We start from the raw sequence: 16,725 nt of genomic DNA, 5'->3' as shown, positions 1-16,725 counted from the left end.
AGTTGACTTGTAAGGCTTGGAATTTCACCTTGGTTTTTTCCAATTTTTGCGGAAACCTATTGTGTTACCTTCTTTCTGTTCTGTCCATAAAGCTTGCGAGCCACAAGTCCTGGTAATAGAACCCAGAGAAGGTTCCTTATAATACAATTTCTGCACACGGCATGACTAAATGCTACTAATCCACCACAGCGCTTCACAATAAGATGGATGTTTCTGTTGTTTGCAAGGACTTTGTGCTCAATTTGGATCCAAACATTGATGTTAGTTGCTTTACGTGACTGGATACTTGCCTAACTCCATTACATTATTAATGTGTGAGGTATGCACATCACTGGCAAAGCTGGTACTATCTGTGACTCCCTGCTGGATCTGCAACAATAGAGGATGGCCTTCTGATACTTCTGTGATTTGCCACGTCTGGGTACAGCTGAGTGACTTGCTTGCCCTCTTCTGACAAATAAAAGACAGTGTTGCTTTGGGACAAAAGTTGCAACTGGACAGACTTGTTTTCTACTTGAATTGAAAATGCTTTGATGGGAACTGATTATTTGTTTGGATTGCAGATTGATCAGCATAAGCACTGGACAGTGTCCCCTGAAGGTAGTGAGCTGCGCCTTGGATGTTTTTTATTGTAGTTGCTGCCAATCCAATGAAACCATTCTGGTGTTACTTTTTGGTTAAAAAGCAGACCGCTGATGCCATTGAACTATGCAGCAAACTTGTTCTTGTAGAATGGGTTGCTTTACAGCAATGGAGTGGTAGATACCGAAGTTTTATGAAATTTGTTGCTGCTTCTGACTTCTCAGCCTTCCTTCTCTGACTCACTGTAAGAAACCTACAATCAGCTTACTGTGTACATAACAGCAATATTTCTTGGTTAATATTGCTGAGCATCAAATCCCAAGGGGCATTTTCTAACTGAGTTGTCAAGAAAACCATTTGATGATCATTTGGTACCGGAGTCCCTTGCTAAACTGGTGGATAGCAGGATGACGTTCAGAGATTCTTTTGAAATTTAAGCTTCTGACAATGCAAGAAAAGGCTAAAACTCATTTGTTACTTCATTAGCAAATAAACTAAGAATTTCTTCTGCTGTCAGCAGATAATTTATCTGCTGTAGCAACACCTTGTCGGCTTTAATTTGGCAATGAGAGCCAAGCTCATCATTGCAATATTGCTCCAAGATGGACTGGAAATACATTTTATGTGATGGAGCTTTTATTTTGGGGAAAATAAATTAGGAAGTATTATTAACCAGTCTTCCTCGTACTTGAGTGGAGCTTTCTCACTTCCAGTGTTGGTTGGTTTCCTCTCGAGAGGTGTACAGTATATGGGGCTTTGTGCTGGAGTATTTTGTGTTTTCTTTAGCCAGTCCTTTACATTTTTGTTCATTTTGGGGCACTTCTGTTTCCTGTTTCAACCCCAAACCCTAAGAGGACTACACCAGTGTGAACCTTTTGTATCCAAAACACGCACAGATTGAATGGTTTGTGTGTCTAATGCAAGGTTGATTATTGTCCTCTCACAAGGATTGAGAGACCTCTTTCTACAAATGTGGACTGTTGCCTCAATTCATTTCTTAAAAATTACAACAATTCACCTTTAATGCAGCAAAATGTTCCACTGTGCTTCACAGGAAGCTTATTAAACAAAGTTTGGTATCAAGCCACAGAATTATGCAGGCGATTGAAATACTGATCAAGAGGTAGACCTGAGGAGCATCCTCGTGGAAGGAAGTACAGGGAGTTAGTCATGTAAGCAGGTATTTCGAGATCTTAGTCTCAGCAGTTGAAGCTGCAATCGCTATCAATAAAGTGAAGGAAATTGGGAATGAGCTGGGAGTTAGAATTATAGGAATGCAGAGTTCTCAGGGCTGAGACAGGTTATGAGAGAATGATGTGGCTATGGAGGAGTTTAAACACTAAGTATTATTTAAATCTGCTGCTGGTCCTGCAAGTGTCACTGTCCATGTCAGGAAGCACAATGTCTCTTGGATAAATAGCCCTTGGCATGAGTTAGGAGATCGACAACAGAGTTTTGAATGAGCTCAAGGTTGCAGAGGGTATTAGATTGGAGACCAGCCAGGAGGCCATTGGAAGGCTGTAGATAGAGCTGAGACCAGGCAAAGGTTTCAGTCACAGATGGGAAGAAGTGGGCTGTATTATGGCAGTGGAAGTAAATGGTTTTGGTAATTGGATGTGTGATTAGAAAACAAACTTGTCATTTACATCTCCTGACCTTGAGATTGTTATCTAAAGCTTTTGGTCCTCCGTGTTAAATTGGTGCACAAATTTGAAATGTAAAAACTTTTTATACGGTCATAGGGGTCTCCACTCAGAAAAAGGCCATTCAACCTATTGCACTGGTTAAAAACTAGCGCCCAACCGCTTTCAACTTGGAGAAAGTGAAGAATGCAGATGAGGAGCAGGAGAGTCGATGCTTCCTGATGAAGGCCTTATGCCCGAGACACCAACTGTCCTGCTCCTTGGAAGCTGCCTGACCTACTGTGCTTTTCCAGCACCACACACTCGAATCTGATCCTCAGCATCTGCAGTCCTCACTTTCTCCGAGATGATTTCAACCTGACTGCCAAGCCTCTTCCAAGGATGCCTACCTTGAAGCTCTCCCTTCTCTACATTTGAACATAAACCCTTCATCAGCAATGTCGATTCTCCTGCTCCTCAGAAGCTGTTTGATCTGCTATGCTTTTCCAGCATCTCTCACTCAACCCGAATGGTTTTCATACCATTTTCCAGCACTTGGCCATATCCTAGTAGGCCTGATTTTGCAAGTGCACATCTAAATACTGCTTCAGTATTATGAGGGATTCTGCCTCACAGGCACTGTTCCACATTCCCACTGCATTCTACGTGAAAATGTTTTTCCTTTCATCCTCTCCAAGGGAAAAGGTCACTTTCTGTCCACCCTGTCTCTCTGAAGGCCTCCCCACGCACACGCGCACACACCATCTTAAACAATCTTATCAGTGTCCCTTCCTCTCCGCACCACCCCCACGGTATCCTTTGCTCCAAGGAAAACAACCCTTGGATTGTCTGCATCCTGTCTAGTGCAATCATACCCCCCTGTAATGTGGATTCCAGAACTCTCCCACAAAACCTGAGCTGTGACTAACCAACGCTTTTTTTTTATATATAGTTCCAAGCATCACCTCCCTGCTCCTAAAGACTCTGCCTTAGCTAATAAAGACAAGGATTCCACGTGCTGCCTGAACCATCTTGTTTTTAAACTACCTGTCCCTGACATTAAGGAACCAGTGGACATGCACGCCAAGGCCTCTGATTCTCTGAGCTCTAAAAGGTCCTAGTGTTTATTGTGTATTCCCATGTCTGTATTCAATGCATCACCTCTCGCTTATCTGGATTGAATCCACTGGTCAGTTCATCTGACCAGCCTATTTGCGTTGTGTTGAGATTCAAGCCTTACCTTCCTTTACCACTCTACCAATCTTATATCAACTGTGATCTCATTGATCAACCTTCCCACATTCAAGTCTAAGTCAATTGCTTATACCGCAAGCAGCAAGTGGACCTCACCAGGCAAAGGCTTCTAGTCACAAAAACACCCCTCAATTGTCACTCTTTTTGGTTCCTGCCATTCAGCCAAGTCAGGATCCAATTTGCTAACATTTTGTGGATTTCTTGGGCTTAACCTTTGCTATCTGTCTAATCTTAACAAAAGTCTTGCAGATATCTCAGTAGACTACATCAAAAGTATTGTTCTTATCTACATACCTGGTCACCTCTGAGAAATTCAGTCAAGTTGGTCAGACGTGACCTCCCTGACATGACGTCTGTTGATCAAAATCCTGCTGACTGTTCTTGATTAATGCAGATTCACTCTGTTCCTCAGAGTTGTTTCCGATAGCTTTTCACCCATAAGGTTAGACCAACTGGCCTATAGTTTCCTGGTTTATCCTTATCTCTTACCTTGAATAATAATATCATATTGGCTGTCATCCAGTCATAGAACCATGGATTCATATTTCATGGAAACAGACCCTTTGGTCCAACTTGTCTATGCTGACCAAATTTCCTTAACTAAAGTAGCCACACTTGCCTGTGTTCAGCCTATATCCCTGTAAACCTTTTCCTATTCATGTACCTGTCCAAATGTCTTTTAAATGTTCTAACTGTACTTGTATCTACCACTTGCTCATACCACACACTGCTGTTTGGGAAAACATTTTCCTTCCGGTTCCTTTTTTAAATCTTTCCCCTCTCCCCTCTCCCCTTTAAAAATATGCTTTCCAGTTTTGAAGTCCCCCACCTTAGGGAAAGGACACCTGCCATTCATCTAATCGGTGCCCCCCCCCATGATTTTATAAATCTCTATAATAAGGTCACCTCTCCAGTGGAGGAAGAAGTCCCAGCCTATCGAGCCTCTCTTTAACTCAAACCCTCCAGTCCTGGTAACATCCTTGTAAATCTTTCCTGCACCTTCTCCAATTTAATAATATCCTTCCCAACTCAAGGCAACCCGAACTTTTTGGCACCTTTTCCTGTGGCCGAATAGGAGTTGGATATCCATTGCAAAGGCTCTTGCAGTTTCCTCTGTTGACTTGCACTCACCAGCTTGGGATGGATTTCATGTGCCCCTGGTGATTTACATACACTTAAGTATGTTCCATTTCAGCAAAATCGGGAATAGGAATGTATAACCCAAACCACGATGCTCTATCTTGCCACCTAAGTTTGGGTGCAGCGAATAAGAGGACAACTTGGTGATCGAGCATCCTTGGGCGTTGCATGTTAACCATGTATCTGACAGTCCAACATCCGCTTCTCTTCAGATAACCTATGACCTTGCCCATTTTCCCCTCCACGATTCTCCTGTTTTAACCTGGAATAATCTGTGATTAAACTGACCAGAAAGAGATGCTTCCCCTTAATAGCCATGTAAATTTCAGGGGAAACACCTCTAAATTCAGGAGACTACCTCTTGCTAATGTTGGTTTCTCTTCCATTGTAAACAGTTTACGATTGTTCATTTTTCACTGTCTGAAAGTTTGGTACTCCCTGCTTGTCTAACACACTTGCTTTGCTTTTCCAAGGGTGAAGCTCTAAGGCAGATCTTGGTCAATCGTTACCACGGCAACGTCAGGTCAGTAGGTAGAAGAGACAGCTTGACTAATTTTCATAATGGCCCACTGTCAGCAGGAGGGATCAACAAATCCCTTGAACGAGGTAAGATATTCCTTTTTATTTTGCTTCAGTTTGGTTCCCAAATAATAATAACATCTGTGGTTGGGTGCAACATCTGGGGAAAGAGGCTCCAAGTTAATGTTTTGGCTAATGAACTGACTGATGTTAGAGATGAACTGATGTCAGCAGGTACAGAATCGGGGAAAAGATCTAAAGCAAAAGATCAAATGGGGTGGCAAACAGGCATGACTCACTGATGAAAGTGATGATTGGGCTCCCAGTTTTGTGGCAGATTGCAAGTGGGCCACAGGATTTTTTAAAATAAAACCACACAAGGTTATATTCGACAGCCAGTCTGCATGTTAACGCCTGAATGCTTATGTGGTAGCCCAGGTATAATTGGAATGTATTTGGTGGCTACCTTAGACTTGCCTGTGAGATGTCCATAAAACCTCATTGAATTCACTTTCTGTTTTTGCTTTTCCCTTATGAGTACTGAGGGAATTTCTGCAGCTAACTCTTGACAGCAGCCCATTGAACACTCTTGAACTTACTTTTCTGATTGGGTCTGTTTTGACCTACTTTTGTGTCGTTTGTCTGAGCAGGTACTGCAGCTCGTTTTCTGTCCGGGTTGTTCTTGATTGTAATAATTTGATGCAAAACTGTAGAGTCTGAAAACCTGTGCCTTTTTCATCAGTAGTCAAAGGATACTGAGCAAATTTTTCTTGAAATTGTTGTGAAATTGAGACGTCCAGCACTACTCTTCAGAGAGAATTTCCCCTCCTGAGTGTTGTTGTGTTTTGTTCTGTTAAGTTTTTAAAGCTACTTCCATTAGTTGGATGTGTCCTCAAAGATGAGGGGTTAATGGTGAATATCACATCCTTTTTTTTTGTTTCGATAGCTTCTGATGAAACTTGGGTGTAGCTGGCTAACGCCCTGACTTGGTTTGGCATCACCCTGACCAGAAGTCATCGGAGTCCCGAGCTCAAGCTTAAGTAGCACAGCCAAACTGGATGAATACTTTGCAGTTATTGAGTGTGGAGCATTATTAAACCAAGTGCAACAGAACAATAGAGACTTGAAGCCAGACCAGCAAGCTGCCTTTTAAAATGTGCAGATAAGGCACGCTTAACAAGCTTATTCCTCAGCACCACTTATTGCCAACACCCAGTCATTTAATTGAACCCAGACTGATTGCTATATCGTAGCCGAAATAACATCGGATAGCCTGCTGTTTGCAAATGTGCTGTGCAAAGCCAAGGCCAAGCTGGTCCCTGCTCCTCGGCTTACCTCAGGAAAACTGTGTACACATTTTTAAAATTACCACCAGGGGAAGCCACCTCGGGTTACAAATGTCACCAGTCTCTATGCTGTACTTGAAGCCTTGGCGTGGATCTCCAAGTAATTAAAGCAAACCACCGATGGATTCAACAGCTTCTGTTCTGCCAGTAATCAGCAGCTGTCTTTGGTCAGGTTACCAAGGGAGTTTGCGACATCTAACTAATGGGGTACAAAAATAACTTCAGTAACTTAAACCATATTGCATAGAATTTACCACTCTCGAACAGCTATTCAATGCTCTGCAAATAGCCTCCTCCCACTCTGATTCTTTTAACCCTACTGGTATAGTCTTCTGTTCCTTCTTTATATTACCTTTCCTAGCATTACCTGAAATGCATTTGTCCTCAGACTCCCTGTGTAGTGGTGTGAAACTCATTCCAACTACGGACAGAATTGAAACTGTGCAGCAAAGAATTTGGCTTTTGGGATTTTAAGATTTCAAGACTTCTTGAATTCTGCTCAGAAAATAAAAACACAATTTCTCTGGTCACACGTTAAGCGCAATGCCCATAGTCAAAAGTCGTGTCATTGGATCATTTTGAAAGGTAGATTTAAGTGGTGATTAAAATTTATAACTGTCTCAAAAGAAATTAAACATTGGTAGGAGTTGGTGCGTCTGTAGCTGTTTCTTCAACACCTTCTCCCTGCACCCACCCTCCAAGAGCTTGTTCCACTTTCATAAGTATTGAATCAGCAGTTCGAAGGTGCATCAGCTTCTCCTGTTAGGCTGAGAGAGGCAACTGCAACCAATTATTGTTTACTCAAATAAACAAATGCTGAAGTTGCACTGTGACTCCAGGCCATTCATTTCTACTCCATTAGGAGGCTCCTTGTAACTTGAACTAAAACAGCTGTTGATTAACAGCATAGCAGAAGTTATTAAATCCATCAATGCTCACTCTTAATTGCATGGAGGTCCTCATGGATGTGCCAGGCTTCAACTGCAGCACAGAAAGTGGTGACATTTAGAATTTGAGAGAGAAGTGCACAGTACATTAAAAGGCAAAAATAACAAATGTGTCACACCAGAGCTGCAACATGCTGACATTGCATTCTTGGCTTTCGTCAGGTTTAACCTGAATTTTAGGAGTTGCCTTTTAGATAGTAATCATCAGGTTAACCCTAAAAGCAGATAGCTTACAAATAATGCTTAGCAATAATTTGCTTGCAATTAGATATTGTAAAATTATAGGCTGACACAAGTCTAGCACAGTAAGTACATCAGTGATTCAATGGAAAAGGAGCATTAAGAAATGATTATTGAATCCGATTGAAAAAAACAGTGAATGAAATTTCTGTCCTGCTGTCAATGTGTTTGGCGAACTTGCACTAACATTCATACCTGCTTTTATATCTGGGAACATCTATTGAAACCTGACTCATGTTGGCTATAATGCAAACTTTTATCTGTATTGACTAGATGGAAACTGGACAGTTTAACCTGGGGCAAGGTTGTTTTATGATGCAGCTTGTATAAAATTTTCCAGAATATTGATGAAAACAGCCAGTAAATGCTCAGAAGTGGGCAATAATAACTTGGGGTGCAGGACTCAGTTTTGCAATTTGCAGTTTACATGAAACTTGGAAGTGAACTAACCAGTGAGTAAAATATTTGTAGACTTTCAGGGGGAATGGAATGTACGGAGAAATGCAAATAAAATTTGCAAGAATCAGAGGACAAGTATTGAAGAATGGGTGATGTGAGGAAATGATCTTTCAAGAGCTATGGTTAGAATTTGGAACACGCACTTCCTGATAAAGTTAACACAGTGAGAACTAGGAGCAGGAATAGGCTGTTTGTCCCCTTCAGCCTTCTCTGCCATTCAGTGGGATCATGACTGATCTGCCCTTGCTCATGTCCACGCTGTTAGGTTTTGCCATAACCTTTTGATTCTCCTGCTGATCAAGAATCTATCTCAGCCTTAACTCTACGCAAGGACTCTGCTCCCACAGCTCTCTGTGGTACAGAGTTGCAAAGACAGTGATCCTCTGAGAGAAGAAATTCCCTCATCTCTTAAATTGGTGTCCCTTAATTCTGAGACTATGCCGTCTGGCCCTTGACACTGTCACAAGGGGGAACCTCCTTGTAGCATTTACCCTGCTGAGCTCCTTCAGGATCCTACATGTTTCAATGAGTTCATCTTTTATTCTTCCAAACTCTAGTGAGTAGAGTTCCAGACCTGTTTAACCTTTTGCAGATAGGACAATCCCTACATACCAAGGATCACCTTAGTGAACCCATCTTTCCTTAACTAAGGGGACCTAAACTGCTCACAATATTCCAGATGTGGTCTCACCAGCGCCTGTAGAGTTGCTGTAAGGCTTCCCTACTCTTAGACTCCAAACCCCTTGAAATAATGAGTGATATTCCATTAGCCTTTCTGATTATCTGCTGCACCCATGAGCTAACTTGGTGTTTCGTTCACAAAGCACCTTTTTGTATTGCAGGGTTCTGCAGTTTTTCTCAATTTAAATTACAGCTAAAACATTCAGTCATGGCTTTCAAGAAGGAATGATCCAAATTTGAAGATTAATTTTAAAATTGCAGAGGTATGGAGATAGAGTAGGTAATTGAATGAACTTAAAGGCTTCACGATAAAGCTGACGTAAACTTACTGTCTCAATGTGCTAGAATTTGAATTGATTTTCATTAATACAAGGCCCAGCGCAGATTTTACATTCTCAGGCAGGTTCTCAGATGCTGGAGTAAACCAACAGATCATTTTGTGATCTGTCCTCTTGTGCATTGCTTGAATAGATCTTCAGACTTTAAAGCAAGAAGTTGTATTGATCATACTTGATGTGCTGTCTACTCATTGGAGCTCCCTAAGGATAGGGCACCTTCCATACTCGTGACTTCTCCCACGTAGAAAGACAATGGCAGCCAATACTAGGAAACACCAGTATGTGCAAATTCTCTTTGTGCCCCACACACTATTCGAAGATGTCACACCCTCATTGTCACTGGGTCAAAGTTCTGGGACTCCTGTCTTTTATGGGTGTCACCACACATATGGAATGCAGTAGTTCAAGAAGGCAGCTCGCCATTGCCTTTTCAAGGGTATTTGGGGATGAATAACATGTGCTTGTCCAGCTAACACAGCCTATATCCTGTGAAAATTAAGAAAAAGATAGCGTGCATTCTGTCTTGAATGGGGCAATGGTTATATCGGAGCAAAATTCAAGAGCAACTCTACCATAATGTGTAGAACACTTGCAATTCAGATTTTTGTTCCTGAAACAACCTCTTGCATAATCGGCCCATACAAGACACTCACTCGCACTACACAAATGTTTGCGCGTGTTTACACAGACAGAGTGATGAAATACAGTCATATGACTCCATGGAATAATTGGCAGGCATCCACAAGTGCTTTCATGGGAAAATATTAGGCAGTTCACTCATTCTATGAATTTTCATATAGTAATAATATGTAGCCATGAGTTGACAGGGTTGTTTATAGGTGGAATTTAATGGGAGGGTGGTGAGTGAATTAAAGCTGGGAATTTGTGCCACATTCTCGGTAATTAAGATCAAGCTAGACACGCATCCACATTTCACTGTTATTCAGAATCGGAGTCATATAGTACAGGAACAGCCCCATCAGCCCAACTTGGCCATGTGCACCAGGTTTCCCAACTGAACTAGTCCCGCTTGCTTGTTTTGGCCCATATTCCTCTAAACCTTTCCTATTCATGTACCTGTCCAAATGTGTCTCAAATGTTGTAATTGTACAGCCCTCTACCATGTTTCTCTGATTCTGTGTGGAAAAACTTTTAGGTTCCTTTTTAAATCTTTCCCCTCTCATGTTAAACCTAGGCCCTCTGGTTTTGGATTCCCCTACCCTGGAGAGAAGATCCTGGCTATTCACCTTTTATTATTTTATAAAATTCCACAGGGTCACTCCTCAGCCGCCTCCAATCCAGGGGGTGAAAAGTCCCGGCCCATCCTTGCTCTCCTTTAAACTCAAGCTTTCCGTCTCCGTAACATCCCTGTAAATTCCTTTTCCACCCGGGTGACCGGAATTGTACACTGTATTCCAAATGTGGCCGCACCAATATTTTGTGCAACCATGACACGACATTCCAACTCTTATACTCACCGCTCTAACTGAGAAAGGCAAGTCTGCCAACTGCTGCCTTTTCCACCCTGTCTACCTGTGATGCCTCTTTCAAGGAACTATGTACCTGTACCCTTGGGTCTATCTGTTCGACACATTCCTTTTCAGCCATACCATTAACTGTGTAAATCCTGCCCTGGTTTGTCTTACCAAGATGCACCACATTGTATTTATCTGAATTAAATTCCATCTGTCATTCCTTGGCCTACTGGCCTAGTTCATCAAGATCCCGTTGTAATCTTAAATACCTTTATTCACTGTCCACTACACCACCAACGTTGGAGTCATTCACAAACCTACTAATCATGTCTCCCCACAGTCTCATCCAAATCATTTATATAAATGATGAATAACAGTGGACCCAGTACTGATTGTTGTGGCACAGCACTTGTCGCAGGCCTCTAGTCTGAAAAATCATTTTGTACCACCACCATCATCCTACCGTCAAGCCAATTTTGTATCCAGTTGATTAGTAGGATTCCTGTGTGATCTGACTTTACTAACTAGTCTATCGTGCGGAACGCTTGTTGAAGGCTTGTTAAAGTCCAAATGGGCAACGTCTACCACTCTGCCTTTATCTGTCTTTCGTCACCTCTTCCAAAAAAATGCGATCAACTTTGAGAGACATGATTTCTCATGCACAAAGCCATACTGACTATCCCTAATCAGTCTTTGCCTTTCCAAATGCAAGTAGACCCTATCTCTCAGAATTCTCTCCAACAACTTAGCCACCACTGAATTTAGGCTCTCCAATCTGTAGCTCCCTAGCTTTTCCTTGCAGCCATTCTTTAAATAATGGCACATTAGCTGCCATCCAGTCTTCTGACACCTCGCCCGTAGTTGTCGATGATACAAATATCTCTGCAGAAGCTCCTCATTTTGTTACTTAGCTTCCCACAATATCGAAAGATGTACTTGATCAGGGCCTGGGGACTTTAAGGCCTCCAGCACCACCTCTTCTGTAACGTGGACTCTTCAAGATATTGCTATATATTTCCTCAAGTTGCCTCGCTTCCATATTTTACTCCATAATAAGTACTGACCCAAAATATTAATTTTTGGAAGAGCTTTGGGAAAAGTTGATGTGCAGAGAGGTCTGGGAGTGCAGGTCCATTGTATGCTGAAGGTTGCTGCACAGGTGGATAAAGTGGTCAAGAAGGCATATAGTATGCTCGCCTTCATCGGACGGGGTATTGAGTATAAGAGCTGGCAAGTAATGTTGAAATTGTACAAGACATTGGTTCGGCTGCATTTCGAATAATGTGTACAGTTCTGGTTGCCACATGAACAAAAGAATGTGGACGCTTTGGAGAGGGTGCAGAAAAGGTTTACGAGGATGTTACCTGGTATGGAAGGTGCTAGCTATGAAGAGAGGTTGAGTAGGTTAGGTTTACTTTCACTAGAAAAAAGGAGTTTGAAGGGGGACCTGATTGAGGTTTACAAAATCATGAAGAATGTAGACAGGGTGAATGACGTTCCTCTGTCATTGCTCAATGACAGAGCTTTTTCCCAGGGTGAAGGATTCACTCACCAGAGGTCATGTTTTCAAGGTGAGAGATGGAAAGTTTAAGGGGAATACATGCGGCAAGTACTTCACACAAAGAGGGTGGTTGGCATTTGGAATGCATTGCCAGCAGAGGTGGTGGAGGCAAGCACGGTAGATTCACTTAAGATGCGTCTGGACAGATGCATGAGTAGGTGGGGAGCGGAGGGTTACAAATGCTTAGGAATTGACCGACCAGTTTAGACAGTACATTTGGATCGGCTTAGGCTTGAAGGGCCTGTTCCTGGGCTGTAAATTTTCTTTGTTCTTCTTTCTTCTAGAATCTTACCCATCCCCTGTGTTTCCAAAGACAAATGGACTCATTAATTTTTATATAACCTTCTTTTATAGATTTTGTTTTAAATCAACCGGTTACAACACACCTCTGTGGGACTTGAACCTGGGTCTCCTGACCCAGGAGGTAGGGACTCTACCACTGCACTGCAAGAACCCAATGCATCCTTCTCATGTGAAAGGACTAAGCATGGTACATCTGAATAAATGTTGGAATGCAACATTGTAAATGATTTTGACAAGTCAACTCCTGAATTAAGTATTACCAGTAGATAAATTACCAATCATTAATTGATTGATTTCCCTATTTATTTTGGAGAGAAATCTAGAGCAATGAGAGACCGTCTTAAAATGAAGCCATTTAGGAGTGCAAAAACTACTTCACACGAGTTATGGCAATTTAGAATTTGCCCCTCCCTCTCCTTCCAAAAGAAGCTGGAAAAGCAATGGAATAATTATGTTTCTTAAGGTTGAGATCAAACCATTGTTATATCGCGATATGAATCAAAGCTTCATGGGTTAAAGTCTTAACCTTTCAAATTTAAACATGACGATTACAAAACTCCTTTGAAAGAAGTCTCCTATCATTGGCACGGTGCACGCATTGGTGCTGATGTGTGGTTCAGAAAACCTTGTACGTACTCTAAGTAACGCTTGAGCCTGAAGGTGTTATTTGTCTCTCTACGCATGCACACATCCAAGAATTACAGCGCTATTGCATCTGCAAAGCTTTAGAACATATCTCTTTGGTGCCATGCAAGTCCAACCCATGATCAGTTCTCTAATTTTTTTTAATCTATCATGGTGCAGACTGTTTGGCTTCCCAGATTTTAATTACCAGATCCAGTTATTTTTCGAAATTGCCCATGCACTCCCAGTGTAAAAAGAAACATGTTTTCTTCTTTTTTGTGTGTCACTTTAGCGAGGTGTGATCTTACTTGGCATCTGTTTGTTAATTAACATCTAATTACTGTTTTATCATCTTTTCCTTTGTCCTTGGAGATTCGGAGGTTAGTTGAGCCTTACTTAGTTGTTCTACTGTTAACCCACGGCTGTTTGTTATCTGATTTTTATTTTGGACGTTCCTCTGTCATTGCTCAATGCTGGGAATGTTCCCCACAGGGCAAGGAGCTGGTCAGATGTTAAACTCCAGGCTAAAGAAATAAATGCTGGATAATTCTTGCCAATACTTTAACTGTGAACACTGTACTTCCTTTGTTCATACCACTGTTGATTTGATTTAGCCTGAGTTTTTGGTCAAATCCAATAATAATTCATTGGAAGATTAGTGGAGAATCTGCGATTCAAACCTTGAGATAAATGGACATGTCAATATTGATGCCCTGAAGTTCTGATGTCACATAGGCAGCTTCTGTCACTGCTTGACGTGACAGAAACATCATATTCCCTTGAAGGTGATAGGTAACGTCAACGTAGATTTCCCCTTTGTATTATTAAGTCCATGCACCGACAACTGGATGAAGTTCTATGGAGGAGAAGGCATTGATGATGACATTTGATGTACATCAGCTTCTTTTGAGCATTATAATTTGTGATGGTGTTTGTAAGATTTTATTGCTTGAAGTACCTTCAGAATTTGACATTTGAGTTGCTCAGGAACGTGGGTAGCCCAGGGTTTCCTTTTGCTACTCCAATTTAATGCTTCAACACAGTACAATTAACCAGCACCTGTTTTGACTCTTTGGTAGTCTGTATTGTTGTGAAGGTTTAAAATTTGTTCTGATGAATGCAAGATAGTCATAGAGATGGAAACAGACCCTTTTGGTCCAACCCGTTCATGCCGACCAGATATCCCAATCCAATCCAGTCCCACCTGCCAGCACCCGGCCCATATCCCTCCAAACCCTTCCTATTCATATACCCATCCAAATGCCTCTTAAATGTTGCAATTGTACTAGCCTCCACCACATCCTCTGGCAGCTCATTCCATACATGTACCACCATCTGCGTAAAAAGGTTGCCCCCTTAGGTCTCTTTTATATCTCCACCCCCCACCCTAAACCTATGCCCTCTAGTTCTGGACTCCCGACCCCAGGGAAAAGACTTTGTCCATTTATCCTATCCACACCCCCTGTTTATATAAACCTCGGTAAGGTCACTCCTCAGCCTCTGACTCTCCAGGGAAAACAGCCCCAGCCTATTCAACCTCTCCCAACAGCTCAAATCCTCCAACCCTGGCAACATCCTTGGAAATCTTTTCTGAACCCTTTCAAGTTGCACAATATCTTTCCGATAGGAAGGAGATCAGAATTGCATGCAATATTCCAACACTGGCCTAACCGATGTTGCAGCTGTACAGGACATGACCTCCCAACTCCTGTACTCAATGCTCTGACCAATAAAGGAAAGCATACCAAATGCCGCCTCCACTATCATATCTACCTGCGACTCCACTTTCATGGAGCTATGAACTTGCTCGCCAAGGTCGTCTTGTTCAGCACCCTCCCAGAGCCTTACCCTTAAGTGTGCATGTCCTGCTAAGATCTGCTTTCTCAAAATGCAGCACCTCTCCTTTATCTGAATTAAACTCTGCCAACATTTCAGCCCATCTGATCAAGATCCTGTTGTAATCTGAGGTAATCCTCTTTGCTGTCCACTACACCTTCAATTTTGGTGTCATCTGTAAACATACTAACTATGCATCTTCTGCTCGCATCCAAATAATTTATATAAATGATAAGTAATGGACTAGTGCTGATCCTTGTGGCACTCCACTGGTCACAGGCCTCCAGTCTGGAAAATCAACCTTCCAACACCACCCTCTGTCTTCTATCTTTGAGCCAATTCTGTATCCAAATGGCTAGTTCTCCCTGTATTCCAAAGATCTAACCTTGCTCACCAGTCTCCCATGGGGAACTTTGTCGAATGCCTTGCTGTTTAAATTCTTCATATGGACTTCAGTATGTTTCTCTTTTCATCAGTATTCAAGTTCCATGCTACTAGTGACTGTTTGTTTATATCTTCAGAACTATACTGAAGCTAAATGAATTAAAAGATAAGTTGCATAGACTAGACTTATGTCTCTTGGACTGTAGACGATTGAGCATTGCTCTACTTGGTGTTTCAGAATAGATATCTGTCTGTTAAACATGTAAATCACTGAACATCTTTTGATGCCTAATTTGATACAAGAATTTTATTATAATTCAATGGCTCAGATCAAAAACCAGTTTCTACCTTTCCTGTCTGTATCCCCTTCCTATCCAGGAATCAACCCCTAATGGGTAAGAATCCAGATGTATTATTTGGAAAAAAAAAATCTATTAGTATTTATTTTTTGCAATTAGAAACATGAAGCAGGAACAAAATTTTAATTTTGCATTGCATAAATTTCAATCTTTGCTCAGGTCAGCACTTCAATTATTCTTCCTGCAGGATGTCAATGATTTATTCTACTAATTACAACCAATTAACCAAAGAATCCAATCACCAGTTTGGTCACGCTACCCTGTTGGGCATCGTTGGTAGAATATCTCCTTTTATTTTCTGAAATTGACTGTCGAATTAACAAAGTCATCCAATCGAGTAATAACTGCAAACACTGCTCACCAGGGGCAGTGTAACAGTAACAAAAATGAAAGAAGCGAGGAAACAAAGCAGGGGATGAAATCAAAATGGAGTTGGAGGGAGAAATATCTCCCTGCTCTCTGACTTTGAGGGTGTTGGTGACATGTGGGCACAGATATAGCTGCAAAACAAGCCCAGGCATTCTAGAAACAACTCCCTGCCTGGACATTTTCGTGACAAATTTTAGCTTGGCCCAGGTGGAGGCCCCCATGGAGGTCTTTTAACATGCCCAGCCCCCTCAACACAGGAAATGGGGAATGCAGTGCTGCAATGCCACTGAACAAACATTAGCAAGTTGTTTAAATAGCTAAAAAGGGGAACAAATTCTCCCATGACCAATGTGTACTGCCGACTCCACAGAATAAACATTTGGGCTGGGAGACTGTGAAACCCTTGCACAGTGCTGCTGTGCGCGATGCCCTCCATTCAGGTCACTGGTGGAAAGCGGGAAAACTTTTGCATTGCGGAGCCTCCACTGGGGACCTGAGAGCTCATCTCTCTCTCTAGTCTAATTTTGGGAAAAGCCACAGCCAAATCTCTCTCCACTCAAGAAATGCACAAATTTACTGTCCAGGGCAGTGTGACAATAACAAAGAGAACCCAGCTCCTCTTTTTTTTTTTAGTTAAGCTGGTCAGAAATGTCAGGATGCACATTCAGAGCAGGTAGGACCTGAAT

General features: G+C 41.9%; 1 protein-coding gene across 6 annotated transcripts in view; it reads left to right on the top strand.

The window, feature by feature from the left end:
- The window catches only part of itpr1b (inositol 1,4,5-trisphosphate receptor, type 1b), a 521,994-nt gene that overhangs the window by 299,272 nt on the left and 205,997 nt on the right, over window positions 1–16,725 (top strand). For all 6 annotated transcript variants that reach the window (XM_072582660.1, XM_072582659.1, XM_072582663.1 and 3 more), the window contains one exon: window positions 5,072–5,204. In XM_072582660.1, coding sequence (XP_072438761.1) covers window positions 5,072–5,204 — 133 coding nt within the window. The remainder of the gene's footprint in view (window positions 1–5,071; window positions 5,205–16,725) is intronic.

This window comes from Chiloscyllium punctatum, chromosome 12, assembly GCF_047496795.1.
Source record: "Chiloscyllium punctatum isolate Juve2018m chromosome 12, sChiPun1.3, whole genome shotgun sequence".
NCBI classification, from domain to species: Eukaryota; Metazoa; Chordata; class Chondrichthyes; order Orectolobiformes; family Hemiscylliidae; genus Chiloscyllium; species Chiloscyllium punctatum.
This window is presented reverse-complemented; position numbering and strand designations above follow the sequence as displayed.